At 41.7% G+C, this 17,275-nt stretch overlaps 1 protein-coding gene across 1 annotated transcript; it reads right to left on the minus strand.

Annotated features, from left to right (window-relative positions):
• Window positions 1-3: 3 nt before the first annotated feature.
• LOC311001137 (uncharacterized protein) lies at window positions 4-15,258 on the minus strand. The gene is made up of 14 exons (XM_083992125.1): window positions 15,241-15,258; window positions 14,179-14,615; window positions 12,161-12,263; window positions 11,920-12,064; window positions 11,721-11,803; window positions 10,915-11,022; window positions 10,682-10,800; window positions 9,829-10,003; window positions 8,941-9,038; window positions 8,505-8,576; window positions 6,797-7,573; window positions 5,272-5,483; window positions 3,255-3,922; window positions 4-2,002 (listed from the first exon to the last, which is right to left on the minus strand). Exons 2-14 carry the CDS (start codon window positions 14,264-14,266, stop codon window positions 778-780), a joined length of 3,873 nt encoding a protein of 1,290 aa, XP_083848251.1. The 5' UTR covers window positions 14,267-14,615; window positions 15,241-15,258; the 3' UTR covers window positions 4-777.
• Between the last annotated feature and the right edge of the window lie 2,017 nt (window positions 15,259-17,275).

A 17,275-nucleotide genomic window follows, 5' to 3' on the forward strand; every position in this document is an offset into this window, starting at 1 on the left:
TCATCATCCCTGCTTTTCAAAATCTACTATTTAATCCCATTTGGTCAACTTTTTCTTTATTTCTTTGTACAACATTTATATGTGCTGTATAGACACATATACTTCATATAACTACAAAGTACTGTATAACACGCGGGGGTGAGCTGGATTTGAGTTCACCTATCAAAGTTGAATTATCCAGTGATGGCACGTCCTGTTTCTCCAGACCTTCAGTATAAAAGCTTTATGTGTGGGCTTTAATTTAAAAACAGCGGTTTGTCCAGATGGTTTGTAAAAAATATTTCACATTAAACACTTTGGAGCAGCATTTCTCCCACTTCACTGTGTGTTTGCATTCAGTTTCTATGTTTTATATCTGTAAAATCTTGACTGCAGTTGTTCCCATTTATTCCGCTTCTGCATCCGTGTGGCCCAGAAGTTTAGAAACGGTGACTTTAATAATAGCTACATCTCTGCTCAGAGTCCAGATGTGGACTTTTGCTTCATGTCACCACTTCCTTTCATTTCCCTGTCAGCTACAGTTGTCACAGTCCTCTCCAACACATTAAAAAAAAAAAAAAAAAACCTAATAGTTTTCCAGCTGCACATCAAGTTTGTATGTGACAGAAAAACCATTTCGACATTTATAACAGTTATAATAATACAATACTGTTGTGATTTATACTGGAATTTAAAAATAAAGCCTTTTATGCTCCATGTAAGAAAAGAAAAATAGTTTGTACAGGAAAAATAAATCAGTCAAAATCAATATACAACATCGCCCTGCTCACTCTACTACTACACTTCACCTCCCCAGTCCTTCTGCCTCTCCTTCTCCTTCTCCTTTTCGCACTCTCTCTCCTTTTCTCGCTTCAGGGTTGCTATGGCAACGGCCTCGTCGAAACACATGCTGTGAGGGCTGCTCCTGCTGCTCGTGGCGCCATCGTCGCTGTCCCTCCACCTCTCCCTCTCCCTCTCCCTCTCCCTCTCCCTCTCCCCTCCTCCGTCCCTCCCTCTGTCTGCCTCCAGCCTCTCCCTCTGCTGCTGCTGCTGTCGGAGCGTCAGGGCCGTGATCTTGCAGTGCTGGGGCTTCGGGGGCACCACCGGCACCGCCTTCACTTGGTAAACTTTGGGGTTTTGGGAGACGACCAGCTTCCTACCGACTCCGATCTCGTCGCATTTCAGTTTCTTCATGCCGGACGTGGCCTCTTTTAGTTGTCGTTTCTCTACGAGATCTGGCGGTGATCTGAGATTGCCATCAGCTCCCCTCCGGTCGTGCTTCTCCTTTTCTGGCTCTTTTGAAACCACTTCTTCTCCGTCATGATGATGTGCCTCTTCGCCGACCGCAGTCTTCCCTTCAATTGCTTCCTCTCGTTCACTCGTCGTCTCTTTTTCTTCCGATTTTTGCCGCATCTCCTGGTTTTCCTCCATCGATTCCTCCTCTACCTCTGTCCTAACTTGTCCTTGTCCTTCCTTCACTTCCTTTATCTCGTCTCTCTGCACCTTAACTCTCTGCTCTTCCTCCCCTCCATCTGTTTCTAGACCACCATCCGTCTCAAGCTGCTCTTCCTCCTCGCCCTCTATCACTTCACATACAACATCTTCAAGTTCAGCCCAAATTTTACCGCTACAGATTTCCCCGTCCTGCTCTTTACCTCCTTCCTGCATCTTCTCCTCATCTTTTCTTTCAGCTTTTCCTTCTATACACATCGGCTCTACTTCTTGAAATCCTCTCCCGTCCTCTTCCCCATCGCTGTGTTTCTCTTTCACATCCCCTCCGCCACAATTTCTAGGATCTTCTCTGGGTTCCTCTAATAAAACGTGACATGTTAGATCATCACTGGGAGGATTTTCAACAACTTCCTCTTCTTCTTCCACCTCCTCCTCCTCATCCTCGACCTCGATGGTGCTTAACTCATCAATGTCCTCATCGATTGGTGGTGGGAAGTCCTCCCAGCTGTGTGTTGACACTTCCTTGTCTCTTTGAACATCTGCAGTGTTGAGATCTTCCTCGGCTGTTGTGCTGCACATGGATGACAAATAGAAACAGTTAAGAGTTGCTGCTTTTTAGATGAAGATTTAGGGGTTGCATTCATTTATTTGGACATAATTAGATAAAGAGTTGGCTTAAAGCAGATATCAGCTTCACGGCCGTTTCGGCTAATGCTGCGTTCAAGGCAGGCTTTTGAAACCGTAAGTTACAGCTTCAAGTCACAACTACGACTTGGTAGCGTTCCAGGTAACCCGTAGCTCGTGTTTTTACCATCCTGTTGTCTGTGAAAGTTCCCTATAACGGCCACTCGTAACTTCCGACCCGTGAACTCGTACCAGATCGAACTGGTATGACTTCACAGGAAGGAAAAACACAAAGTACGAGTTTCTTTGAACGCACCATGAGTTAGCAGCCCCCGCCCTTGTCAGGCATCAATTGGTCCTCGTGCTACGTCACCACATTCACGCGCATCCCTTGGCTGCACACACAGCCCTTCATGCCGTTCTCTCTCCTCATTGGATAACACTTGTATCCCACAAGGAAAATTTTCTCCTCGGGTTACAGCAGAGCAGAGTGACGGAGAGACTCGTGTTTAGGCTGAAATACTTCATGTAAGTGATTGCTGACGGAAAATAGGACTATTTAGGACTTATATTAACAAAAACATTCCACTGATATCTGCTTTAAATACAGTTGTTTGCTTTATTTCTAACATTGTGTGGAAACAGTTTATATAAATATAATGTATGCCACACATTATTTTCATATTTCTTGTTGTCTAACTCCAGACTGTTTGGACTGTGGACCTTTCTTGTCATTATAACATCTATTCATTTTGTTATTATAGAAAAGTTTGAATGTGCATGTGAAAAGAAGGTGGCCCCGAATTGTAATTACGGTAAATTCATTATATAAATGCAGCAAAGAAGTTGGTTAAATACCTCAAGACGATATTTCTTTAAAACCATTCCCTGTAAATTGTACCAACGTGTTAATATCTGAGCCTATTTACTCATAAAGCACCTCTCCTATGATAGATTTCTGTCTTTTTTACACCTTAGTGCGGCAGCCAACATCGAGAGCTAGAAGTGTGTGTGTGTTTGTTTGGTTTTTTTTTAGACTGTCTGTCTGCGTGTACGTATCTAGGACAAGCGGATTAGATTTTGGTAGTTAAAGGTCAAAAGGTAAAAAAAAAAAAAAAAGGTTTGTGGTTGTTGTATATATTTTTAACCACTGGATTCAAATACGTGATGTAAAAATGTAAAATAGGAATCAGTTTCACCTTTGCATGTGGTTTTCAGGTTGCTCTTCTTGCTTATCGTGTGAATCTTCCTCTTCCTCCTGCATTATCTGTTTTCCCTTCATTCTCTCCCCGTCAGCATCATCCGTCGCTTCTCCCTGCTTCGGATCTCCTCTTGTTGGTTCTTTAATATGCAAAGTCTCACAGTGTCTCTCCTCAGAGCTGTGCGATGGATCAACAGGAGGAAGTCCATCAAGGTTGCGACTGTCCTGTGTAACAGAGTCATTTTCCATCCCTGATAGTTTTCCTAAAATGAAATCAGCAGGAAGGCTTTTACAAAAAAAGCCCTCGTCTTCTTCTTCTTCTTCATCTTCTTCTCCTCCACTACTGTACTCATTGTCCTCCTCCACATCCTCCACATCCTCATCTTCGGAGCAACACCCCTCCGGCCCGTCGACGGGTGAGGTCATGTAAGGCAAGCTGAGGGATTTAGTGTGTCGGCTGTGCAGGTCGAGGCTGAGCGGCCTGTGTGGGTTTAAGTGGGTGGGACTCTGGATGAGTGTTTCAGGGACTGGGTGCAGCTGTATCTGTGGCTCTGCAGGAGGAGGAGGAGGAGGAGGAGGAGGAGGAGGAGGAGGAGGAGGAGACGGAGCTTGGGCCATGACTTCATACTCATCGTCTGAGTGACCCGGAGGTTCGACAGAGAACTCCTGAAAAGAGAGGCAGGAAGTGAAATAAAAGAACTTCAAGTAGGTACAATCTGACATCATCTGCATAGAATTATAAAACGGAAAGGTGAAATCCCGCAATCTGATTGGTTGTTAACCGTGGTATATTGAGCATATACCACGGCTACTATTCTAAAACCTTATCACAGCGTAGGCTATCACTCCGTGTCAGGCACGTATGACTGGTATGAATGGAAGTTGTTGCAGTCCGTAGCAAAAGACAGTAATGTTTTTACGATGTTAAAAAAAATTGACTTAAGTAGTTGAATTCACATGTTTAAGGTTAACTTTCACCTGCGGGGAGGGTTAACAATGGTAGAGGGCAGGGCCGTTGCTAGGAATTCTGGGCCCCCTTAAAGAATACTAAAGTGGGCCCCTCCCCCTAACTTTTCCTTTTTTTTTCTTAGACTACGTATGTATTATTGTTTTTTATTTAGCCTACTTTGTTTTGATGTTAATGCAGCATTACACTGCAAAAACTCAAGTATCTTAGCAAGAATATTTGTCTTATTTCTAGTCAAAATGTCATTTCTAGTCAAAACAAATCTCATTATACTTAAAATAAGACACATCATATTAAAAGTAGCTTGTTTTTAGACACTTTTTTACTTCTTTCAAGCAGATTTTCACTTGGAATAAGTAGAAAAAATCTGATAGTGGAGCAAGTTTTTCTTCCTTATTACAAGCACAAAAAACTTACTTTCACTGGCAGATTTTTCTATTTATTGTGAATTTAAGTGAAAATGATCTAAAAACAAGTACATTTTTAGGTACTGAGTCTTATTTTAAGTAGAAAGAGATTAGTTTTGACTAGAAATTAGATATTTGGACAAGAAATAAGACAAATATTCTTGGAAAGATGTTGAGTTTTTACAGTGTACTATGAGTATTAGTCAGGGTCTTACGCAGAATAAATCAGTCATACAAAGATTAGACTACTGGGGTTTTTTATGGGCCCCACTGGGCGCTGGGCCCCTAGAATTATCATCACCTTTCTCCCCTATACAACGGCCCTGGTAGAGGGGACTGAGCAGTGACTTTTACCTGAAAGAAAGCGGAGGAAAAGACGAGATGCAGAGCTAACTTGGAGCTAACGTCTGGAGAGGTGGGACTATTTTTTTCACAGTGAGGCTATTTTATTGGATAATATGTATTTCGGGTTGAATAAAACTACATGAAATTGATTGCGTATCCCTCTTTCATATTGTCATTATTGGTAACCGTACAGCAATATATCACTCGCGTCGGGCCGAACAACGCCCCTTAGCCGTGGTATAATGAGCATATACCACGGCCTGTCGTGATATATTGCTTAAATAAACAACACCAACCTGATAGGAGCTGCTGCCATAGTCCATATGGTCCATGCCGCTGCAGTCCATTTGATCCAGGAAATCAAAGTTGCATTGGACATAGCCAGACATCTCCTGCTCGTCTTTCTCCACTCCGGTCGAGTTGAGGACGTCGGGAGAATCAAATGCACAGACGTCTTCTGACTGATTCACCTCAGGCTGAGCATCAGTCGGTTCGCCCCCATGCATGTCTACAATAGAAATATAGGATAACATTATATATTGGATATTATTAGAAACATTTATACAAAGAAACCAATGCTGGGGTTAAAATTAACAGGTTCATGGTCACAGCGACAAGACGACATAAGATGAGGATTTGTGTCTCTCTAATTAGAAAAAATAATAGATAAAATATTGGCTTGTGCAAGGGGTATCATTGATTTTTTTATGTCATTTCCTTTCATCATAGTTATTCAGTGTTTGTCACTATACCCTTTAGTGCTTAACTACATCTAAAGGCAAAAGTGTTCACACTGTGATGAAGTGAGAGTGAGGCAGAAAGTCAGCAGCCATGTTTAGCTATACCCTTAGCTGATAGCAGATGTTGACATTTGCTGATTAGCACAAAGGTAAAGTTAAGGATGATGTCATCCAGTTTAGTCTTGCAAGTTGACAAACTGACACGACGGTGGTGTCAGAGAGTTTTGTGTGTTTACAGTTGATCCTGAAGGCAACATGAATTTCAGCCAATAGAGGAAAAGTCTGAGGATCAACAAAGTCATTTAAAGATAAATGCTGCAGGGAGCTTCATTGTCTGAACCAGAATTTATGGCAATCCATTCAATTGTTGCAAAGATATTTAGGTCCACAGACTGATTTGGTGAATAGTAAATGATATTGATAACAGTCATTAGTCTTGGCCGTCGTTTAGCTCGGTTGATAGAGCAGACGCCCCATGTGCAGAGACTATAGTCTTCCCGACTCGGGCGGTCTTGTGCTGCATGTCTCTGACTCCCCATTTCCAGGCTCTCTCTACTACTACACTATTGATTAAAGGCAAAAAGCCCAAAAAAGTAAGCTTAAAGGGATAGTTCAACATTTTGGCAAATTGGCCCATTGCCATAATCCCTATAGTCATAGCAGTAGGTTCATTACCTTTATTTGTCGGTGCAAGCTGTTTTTAGAACGGCGGAGCAGAGCCGCGAGCTGCTCAGAGCTACGCTACGGAGGCTCATGGGATTTCTTGGTTTCTCTCATCAAACTCATCAAATACACAATCCAACAACTCCACAACGCTCTGGTGGACAAGTTGTGACCTGCACATTCACCACGCTATGAGATAATAACACAACGTTACCAGACAGAGTTGTTTTAGAGGTAAATTCATGCAAAACCGCTGATGCGCGTTCCTGTCAGGGGCAGTTTTTTGGCTATAGGGATTATGGCAATGGGCCAATTTCCCAAAACGTTGAACTATCCCTTTAAAAAAAACAGTCATCATTAGTCTCAGCCCCTGTATTCAGAGTAAAGGTTGTCATGGTGATGAAACAGGAGGAGTTACCCATGTAGTCACTGCCGTCGTCAGCACATGGGTCATAATTTGCAGCGTCGTCATCGTCTGTGTTGGAGTTGAGGTTTTCGACCTGTTGCTCTCTCGACACACTTCTGGTCACCAGCTCCGACTTCTGACCACCGTCCTCTCTCACCTCCTCCTCCTCCTCCTCCTCCTCCTCCTCCTCCTCCTTTGCTCCTTCAGCCTTTTCCTCTCCAGCACCACCTGTCGCCTCTGTCTTCTCATCTCCCTCCCTGTCTTTCTCTTCCTCCTCAGCCTTCATCCCCTTCACCTCTTCCTCTCTGCTTTCCTTCCCCTCCACCTTGTCTCCTCCTCCTTCCTTACCCTCCACCCTGTCCCCCCCTCCCCCTCCTCCCCCTCCTCCATCCTTATCCCTGTTACAGTGGACGATCCTGCTGTTGCCCTGCAGCACGCCGTAGGCCAGGTTGGAGGTGATGTGTAGCGGCACGGTGACCAGGGTGGGGCCTGTGATGTGCATGGCCGCTCTCCGTCCCGCTTTAGTGGAGACTCCCGGGGATCTGGACTGGAGGGTCTCGCCCCCCACGGACCCTAAACCCTCGGGGTCCAGAGCGGTGTAGGTGCCCTGGGTCCCCGCGCCCCCGCTCACTAACCCCGTGCCCCTGCGGTACGTCACGGCGTATTCACTGGCGCTGCCGCCCGTCGCACCGGTGGAGGGTGAAACCTCGGCGCCTGACGGAGGGGAGGGGGAGGCCACCTGGGCAGACATGTTGGTGGAGGGAGGGCGCTGCGCAGAACGTCTGGAGCCTAAAGGGACAGAAAAGATCAAATCACAGTCACAGTCAGCCTAAATAAAAATATTGCGATCAATTTGCATCTTAACGAAAACTGTTAGAGAGCTGAACAGGCCACAAATCATAATCATCTCCTCACTTTTCTTTATGTTGTTCAGGTTTTTTGTTTTGTTTTTTTAACATTTCGATCTCTGACACATTTGTTTGTGAAGTTTCAAACATTAAAACACCCGAATCTTCTAAAGAACGACTGCAAGTCACAGCCATCACATCCAAACTGTCAAGGTAAAGAAAAGAATATATCACCTGGTGGTAAGAACTTTATCAAGATCATTAAAAATCATCCTTAAAAAAAGTCTGTGTTCAAATGTCCCAATTACTGTATTCTGGATGATGGGTGGGAGAAAAAATCGATTCACATAAATATCGCGATATCTTTTTGGACGATTTTTAAATCAAATTTTTTTTTTTTCAAAAATCGAATTATTTTTTATTTCTTAATATTGTGCAATGTGCATTTGTTAGCCTTTTTTACACACAGAGAGTACAGGTTTTGAAAAGGGTTTAAGTTCACTTTATAATGGAGTATGTTAATTTATAGGCTCCTACAGTAGGCTATTTGTGTGCAGATAAATGTTAAACATGCAGACTAAAAATCGAGAGAATCGGCAATATCGTAGAATCGCAATTTAAATCGAATCGCCATCCAAAAAATCGTAGAAGAATCGAATCGGGAGAAAAACATATCGTCCCAGCCCTAATCCACAAGCTTCACAGTGAATGGGTTTCCATTGGACTATAATGTTTAACTGTGGAAACCAGATGATTCAGAGTAAAGACGATGTCGTCTCAGACTTTCTGTCGGTCTGATAAATCCCAAATGGACTGAGTTTTACCTCACTGGTCAATTAAAGTTTATAGAAATGAATAATAGGTTTTTGCACCTTCGTTTTTATATAGCGGGGAGCTGAGGGAGTCCATGCTTCTGGCTGGTCTCAAAGTACCCCTGTCTTTTTCTGAAAGAGAAAAAAAATGAAGATATACAGGCGTGGAAAAACTGAAAACACACAAATTTAATTTATTGTACCAATAAGACCACACATTTAGTTTGAAGCTGTGAGATGACAAAGAGCTGTGCTGAGATTCTATTCTAGACAGCATCTTAAGTTCATATTAAAAAGAGTGGTAAGTCTTCCTCTCTGCATCTGCACTTCATTTAACAACAGCAGCACTTCTCTCACTCCGTAAAGCATAATCAATTAATTAAAACATAGGAATCAAACTTACTATAAAATCTTAACTTGTTCATAGAAAAAAACAGAACCAAACAAGAAGCTTATACTTTCATACAACAGCTAATTTCCATAAGACATTTTGTACCTTTAGCTGAGTGTTTGTGTCTCCTCCGTGGGTCTGGGAATCGTCCTCCGATGTTGAATATGGACATCCACTTCCTTCCCTTCAGAGATCCTTTTCTCCTGAAGCGACATTCATAAAAAAATTTTTTTTTAAAAACAGCAGAGATGAATCACACTGAGGAAACTCAGAAACGTGTTTTCAGCCACTTGACCTCATGACATAACGTCAGCATGTTTCACTTTACCAGGAAGCAGGGCTGTTGCTAGGTATTCTGGGCCCCCTTAAAGAATACTAAAGTGGGCCCCTCCCCCTAACTTTTCCAGTTATTCCAGAATATTTGTCTTATTTCTAGTCAAAATGTAATTTCTAGTCAAAACAAATCTCATTATACTTAAAATAAGACACATCATATTAAAAGTAGCTTGTTTTTAGACACTTTTTACTCCTTTCAAACATATTTTCACTTGGAATAAGTAGAAAAAATCTGATAATGGAACAAGTTTTTCTTTCTTATTACAAGCACAAAAAACATGTTTTCACTGGCAGATTTTTCTACTTATTTCAAGTGAAAATTTGTTTGAAATAAGTGAAAATGATCTAAAAACAAGTTAATTTTTAGGTAATGAGTCTTATTTTAAGTGGAAAGAGATTAGCTTTGACTAGAAATGAGACATTTGGACAAGAAATAAGACAAAAATTCTTGGAAAGATGTTGCGTTTTTACAGTGTACTATGAGTATTAGTCAGGGTCTTATGCAGAATAAATCAGTCATACAAAGATTAGACTACTGGGTTTTTTTTATGGGCCCTACTGGGCGCTGGGCCCCTAGAATTATCATCACCTTTCTCCCCTATACAACGGCCCTGCCAGGAAGTTGAACACATTGTCCGTGATTGACGGTGGACTCACTTGTCTGTGCCTTCGATGATAGCGTGGTAGGGTCTTATGGCGAGGGGTCCGTCTCCTGGACTGATGTTCCCGATATTGGGGAGCAGGTGAGGGTGGCTGGACCGGAATAATGGCTCGTCCGGACTGCGCTCTGACGTCGGGGAGGGGAGGGACTTCCTCCTCTCGGCTGATACACCTGCACACAGCAGAAGACGGAGATGAGGCAGAGGTCTGTGTGAAAAACGCCAGGCTAGTCTTCCTGGGGTCCTTTTCAAAAGTTCAAAATAAAATAATAATACACAGATCCAGTTACAATAAAAAGAAAGGAAAAAGGGAAAGAAAGAGAAAGTTCTCAAAATGATAACATGAAAGATTAACTCTTAAGTCTAAAAAGTGACTTCACATGTTTCTTAAATGCTTTTTTACTGGGAATAGTCCTAATATTTAAATGAAGAGTATTCCATAACCAAATGCCTCTATATACAACAGTGCTTTTCATTGAATTAGTTCTTGGTCGTGGTAATGCAAGTAGACCTTGAGTTGAAGCTCTGGTACTGTAGTGGTGAACATCAGCATTATAATAACCAATCTGATTAAAAAGATCTGTAGGATACTTATTATGAACAATGTTTCGAATAAATAACAATAAACTGCTGGATAACCTATGAATAACCTTCAGCCATCCAAGACAAGAATGCATACGGTCCACACTCGATCTATAAGAACAATCAAGAGTAAGTCCAGCTGTGTGTGTGTGTGTGTGTGTGTGTGTGTGTGTGTGTGTGTGTGTGTGTGTGTGTGTGTGTGTGTGTGTGTGTGTGTGTGTGTGTGTGTGTGTGTGTGTGTGTGTGTGTGTGTGTGTGTGTGTTCTTACCTAGCTCTGGAAACAGCTGCGGCACGTGTGTGAGGATGAACTCCACCACAATGGACTGAACCCTGACCTCCATGAAGGCTGCTGTGCCGTTAAACCCGGTCGCCTCGATGTCCTTCGACCTAAAAATAGAAACCAATTGATAGATTATTGATTGATTGATTGATTGATTGATTGATTGTGTGGCTAGTTCAGTGTATTTCTCAAAGGCGGCGGCGACACTGATGCTAACACACCTGAGCAGGTTGGGGGCCCAGACGATGGCCAGGTTTCTGGCGTGCATGTTGGTCTCCGAGGAGTGAGAGGCCATCCTGACGAGATGACGCATCAGGAACTCCAGAGTCCTGAAGGAGGAGGAGGAGAAGACGAAGAATTTAACAGATCTATGATGGTTTTTATATTGTCACATTAGTGTAGGGATAAAAAATGATAGCTGATTTCAAGTGGAGCACAAATCAGTGAGTTAAATGTAAAATAAAAGCCTTTCCCTCATCAAACTCATCAAATACACAATCCAACAACTCCACAACGCTCTGGTGGACAAGTTGTGACCTGCACATTCACCACGCTATGAGATAATAACACAACGTTACCAGACAGAGTTGTATTAGAGGAAAATACATGCAAAACCACTGATGCACGTTTCCGTCGGGGGCAGTTTTTCGCCAAGCAGTCTCTGCATTTCCCTCTAAAACAACTCTGTCTGGTAACGTTGTGTTATTATCTCATAGCGTGGTGAATGTGCAGGTCACAACATGTCCATCGGAGCGTTTTGGAGTTGTTGGATTGTGTAATTGATGAGTTTGATGAGGGAAACCAAGAAATCCCATGAGCCTCTGTAGCTTAGCTCTGAGCAGCTCACGGCTCTGCTCCGCCGTTCTAAAAATAGCTTGCACCGACAATTAAAGGTAACGAACCTACTGCTATGACTATAGGGATTGTGGATATGGGCCAATTTGCCAAAATGTTGAACTATCCCTTTAAAGGAAAATGAGGCAGGTTTTTCATTGTGGGTTAAGTTGGAAAATCTACAAGACTGTACCCGTAATGAGGTGCTGGTAGCTCTTTGAGAACATCTCTGATCTTCACCAGCCTCTCCTCCTCCAGCTGGATGGCCACGGCCTCCTGCAACACAGACATTTCAATTTATCACTGATTTTTTAAAGAAAATACAGTATGTTTTTATCCTAATTTGATTTAAAATCTTAATGGTAACATTTGTGTGTCTGAGCTTTACTCACAGCAAACTTGTCGTACAGCTGGTACGTGAGCAGAGGGTTGGGCAGCTCTCTGAAATAAGCTTTACACAGAGAGCTGACACAGTGGATGTCCTGCAGATACACATCCTTGTTCAGATCTGGAATCCCATCGTTCTCAAACTCTCCCCTGGTTGTAGACAAAGACAGATTCAATCAGTTTAAATTCAGTAAATTAGAAATAGAGTACATATAGGTTAAAAGAGAGGCCGGTGGGAGAACTCGCCTTAGTTTCTGTATGTTGGACGACACTCCAGACAACCTGTAGATCCCGTCCACGATCCCATTGAGCTCAACAAATTCACTGCAGCATCGCAAAACCTGAGGAACTGTGTCACATGACCCAAGTTAATGACCTGAATAATAACACGGGTGATTTATAAAGGTTGAACATGAACACACACATCCAGGTTTGTATGTATTTTGTTTCATATGGGACAGCCAAGACATGAAGACTTGCTGTTGATTGTGCTCAAATGCACTACATGTGATCATAAAAGCAATGTCAAAATCATATGCACAGACATACTGATATATGTATACTGTAATCCTGCAGACATTTAACCTATTACCGTATATGGCAATCACTGAAATACACGGTTGACCAAAAAGTTGGAATAAAACTTTTTTTTTTATACTACTTCTCATGAAATCATTGTGACATTGTGATTTATTCTTGATAGATAAAGTGTACTATATTTCCTCAAAACTTTATTGATCAATCGCTTCCAAACATATCACTCTGAAAATTAAAGCACAATTAACCTTTATAATAGAAAATAAAGTTATTCCAACTTTATGGGAAACCATGTATTTTGAAAGTCAAATTTTCAACCCTGGAGTGTTATTGGAGGATATTTCATCAAGAGTTTTTATTTTCATATTGCAAATCAGTTACCATAATGGTTCCTCGCCCGTCTAGGGTAAAACATTAGCAGTATTTTTTTAACAGTATTTTTAGAGTATTTTCATTTCAATATTTTTAATATTATTATTAATTATTTACAGTATTTTTTTTTATAATTAATTTCTTTTTACAGTATTTCTATGGCACCACGATTTTTCATGCCTCAGGTTTCACTAACACTTAAGTTTGACGCGCTCTGAGCTGCTGCTTGGTCAGATGATGTTTGATTAAATATGGTTCTTTGCCCAAAGGGTTAAATTGAACATTTTCTAACGTGTGATTTTGTAAAAGCAAAATTTTCAGCAGCATAAATCAAGTAATTGTGATGTTGGAGCACCATTTCTTTTAGTCTGAAGAAGTATTTAAAGGACTGTCATGACATTTTTGCACAGTGAGATGAATCTGATTGTAGCTACTGATCTGTGACATTTCCTCTGACGTTCAAATCTGTAAAATAACTATCAACTATTTTGGTACAAACATCCAGTATAAACCCCCCTTCAGCGTGACCTGTAGTAACACTGACTTTTCATGTGACATCATCATGAGGTCAAAGTTTAAGTTTGTTTGAATCTAAGCAGAGACATAATTATATTCCCATCAAATATGCTAATTAGCAAATATAAGCATATGCTGCGATATATTTGATCTTGATGAATATTACACCTGCTAAACATCAACACGTTAGGCTGCTATTGTTATTGTGAGGACGTTAGCACACTGATGTTAGCATGTAGCAAGAAGCACTAATACCTGTACCTGAGTCATCCTCACAGAGCTGTTAACAAGGTTAGTTTAGTTTCTATTTACAGGAAAATTGAAACATAAAATCCACAGGGACTGATGTGTGTTATGAAACAGCACCACATGTCTCACTTTATAAAATGACCAGTACTATTTAATGCATTGGAGCAGACCTGTGGTGTAGTTAATGGTGGGGGGGAAAAAACTAAATATGTAGCTACTATGTCTTTTTTTTTTTGCTTCATATCTGTCTGCATAATGCAAAATTAGGAATTAAGCATTTTAAAAACACAACAAGTGTTCTTAAATATTCGCAAAAACACATTTCTATTTTCCCAGATCACACAGGATGTACACTACAGTAGCCTCTACTGTAGCATACATACATATCTATACACACCATCATATTGTGTGATAATTCAGACGTCCTCCAGTAAGACACTGTTGAGATTTATCTACATTTATGGTTATTTATCTGTACAATATGTTGTGGTGTTTAGTATCTGTGCTGTAGTGTATGTTAATGATTACAGAGAACAACGCAGTACGATATATAGGACTTTGTTTTGTAGTGGGGGGGGTCGTTCACTTACTCTCTTGAGAGGAGGCAGTCAGGTGCTCGAGCAGATCACATCCAAACACCTTCTCTTTGTTCCCTCCTCTTCTCCGAACTCTTCGCATCTCTTCCTGTCGTCTGTTTCCACCTCACATTCAGACAGGCCTTCGCTCCGAGCCGCTCACTTTGTGACCGTCACACTTGACTTTCTGACTTCCCGTGGATGTGTTGACCTTTTTGGTTAATGTGACACTGGCTTTGTAAAGGTGCTGCACATTTCAGAGATTTGACCGTGCTACTGCTACCGCTGCTTCTGCTGCTTCTGCTGCTTCTGCTGCTGCTGATGCTTCTGTTTCCTTTACTTTAGTGCATGGTTGTTGGGTGCAGGTTGCTTCCTCTGTAGAGCTTGCGTTGCATGGGGAGTTGATGTGTTGAAGCTGGATTGTTAGGACATACTCTGGTTCATCTTCCAGCCTGAAAAAAAAAAAGCAGAAATAAAAGGTTTCTTTGTGCACACAGCGGCTTCACATGGCAGAAAACAATCTCCCCCTTTAAAAAAAAAGAGAAAGAAATCAAACAGCAAATGACTACGAATGCTCCAGTATGCATATGTGGCTCTTCACTTCCCCCCCCGGTGCACTCAATTTATTTTCGAATGAAAGGCCACACCCTTGCCTCTGAACTTCTCCTATTCAGTGAAGTGAGCCACTGAATGTTTCACTCCTGTCAACCTGTAATGTCTCTCTGGACCGGCGGTGGACACATCTAAACCTCCAATCTCAGCTCCCGCCCGAGGACTGGGTTCATTACAGACCCGGTCTGACCTACTCGCCCACATGCCACGGCCATCGCGGCCCCTTTTTCACTGCAGCGGAAGTGGAGCAGCTCTGTTTTAAGCCTGAACCTATAGACACCAAGACACAAGACACACACACACTGACGCTCAAACTCAGTCCCCATCTTCCCCATCGCCCTGACACCTGCCACCGCCGTCCTGCCGTCCACCATCCCTCCCTGTCTGTCCACTCTGAGGAAACAGTCTCAGCGTGGAAACTTGAGAGAATATACAAGTTTAAAAAGCGAATACGAGTGTTCCTACCTTCGCTCTGCATCGGCACGCAAGAAGCAGCATAAAATGATGACGCAAGAAACCACTAAACTTCCCCTGTTCACTTCCTGAGTGTCGCTCCTTCTCTTGCGCTTTCTCTCTGAATGTGGCCCACGGTTTCTCCGCCTCTGCTGATTGAGTAGGGAAATCAGTTCAGTGTATCAGTACAGTGCATCTATTTCCCTTTATGTGACTCTGTTTGTCTCCGTGCAGGCCAAGTAGTTCCTTGTATGATGTTCACCCCTGACAGCAAAAGATTGACGTTGAAAAGAGCAGTTCAACTATAGCAAACAACAAAATGTTTGACTCATTTCCTTTGGTTGTGTCAGTTGTGCATGAACGCTGTGTACCAACTCTGATCACAGAGGCCTAGTAGTACTACAGCATCCTCAAAGTACCAGTGCCCCTCAGCCCTTTACATCAAAACACCAAGTACAACAAAGGCTTTAAAAAAAACAGTACCAACATAGATGCCACAAACTGCTGCAAACAGCTTCAAACCAGGGGCCAATGAATGATTCAAAAGGCCCAGAAATCATAAATACTGGCATACCACATGTACCACAAAGTGTAATCTGTTTATGATCTGAGTCTCAGCTGTTTTTGGTGTTTTTTGCAACAAGCAGAGAATGAGTTTGTTATTTGCCATTTAAAAAAGGTTATTAATCCTGTTATGATAATCTGTTGATTCAGTTAAGTATATTTGGCTGAAGTTCATTTTGGTCCAAATGCTCCATGTTTTCCAGAAGGTTAATGATGAGTGTTTTTATTATGCAACCTGGCAACTCACTCTTTTGTAAACATCATTAGCGAACAATGTCATGTCAAATTTATTCTGCATAATCTGTCATACCTATGTGTAAATATCTGTCTCTTTTACACAAATCCCCCCACTTAGCGTTAGCCTAATAAAGGCTTATTATATGGGTTATAATGCACTAGTTTCAAGCAGGTAATTTTCCAAGAACCATAACACCAATAAATGACTGTCTACTGTTGTAAATTATAAACTAGCCTAAATGATATAAATAATTAGATTAATTTATAATCCATCTTTTTATTTGATTGAAAGTAGCCTACAGCAGTGGTTCTCAACTGGTGGGTCGGGACCCAAAAGTGGGTCGCGGGCGTGTTCTGGATGGGTCACGGACAGCTGGTCAAAAAAAGTAAATATTTAATGTGCATCTGATGTTGGACATGTCTTTTATTTTGAAAAATAACTTATTTTGAAAGGCACACGACACTTGCACACATGCAGTTGTAATGATCCTCCTCAGTTTCTTATTATTTGCTCTGAATGCAAAGATATCCGTTTCTTATTAATGTGGCCTGAATGCAGTGAATCTTGTTTTGTTTTGTGCGTCTTTATTTTGTGCAATTTGATATTTATTCACTTTTGTGAATATGCTCTGAATGCAGAGATGCATTAGAAGTCAAATATATCATTTTGTTGGTCTCCATTCTGTGCAGTTTGATATTATTTTATTCACTTCCGTAAAGTTGTCATGGTCCTCCTCAGTTTCATTCATGTGCTCTGAAATGCACTTTGCTCAATAAAGAGCAAAATGAGTTTTTAAAGGCTTTTTATTTTTTAAATCTTGGTTTGAATTCTATAAAAGTGGGTCGCGACTTAATGACCATGGGAAAATGTGGATCCCAGAGTGAGACTATGAGAACCCCTGGCCTACAGTAGCCTACATAACACTGATAGAGCATGATTCATTCTGACAGTGCGCATGTTGTCCCATATTTACGGTAGCACCTTGTCACCTGTGGCTGCTTGTACAACGGACGCTGCCATGGTAACCTCGTTTTAGATCCCTGCGCGTCCCAAAATGGCGGAAATAACGACGAACTAACGTCAAAAACACGACGCAAATACGGTTTGATGTGCGTTTATTTCACATGGCAGAAGATACAGAAGTAGTCTGAGTAAATATACAAAGTCCAGTATGTTAAATGCGAGGAACTGGAAGTGGACAGAGAGAGACACCGCCCGTGTGAAGCGGAGAGGTACTATAAAGCG

This window comes from Trachurus trachurus (genome assembly GCF_905171665.1).
Source record: "Trachurus trachurus genome assembly, chromosome: 17".
NCBI classification, from domain to species: domain Eukaryota; kingdom Metazoa; phylum Chordata; class Actinopteri; order Carangiformes; family Carangidae; genus Trachurus; species Trachurus trachurus.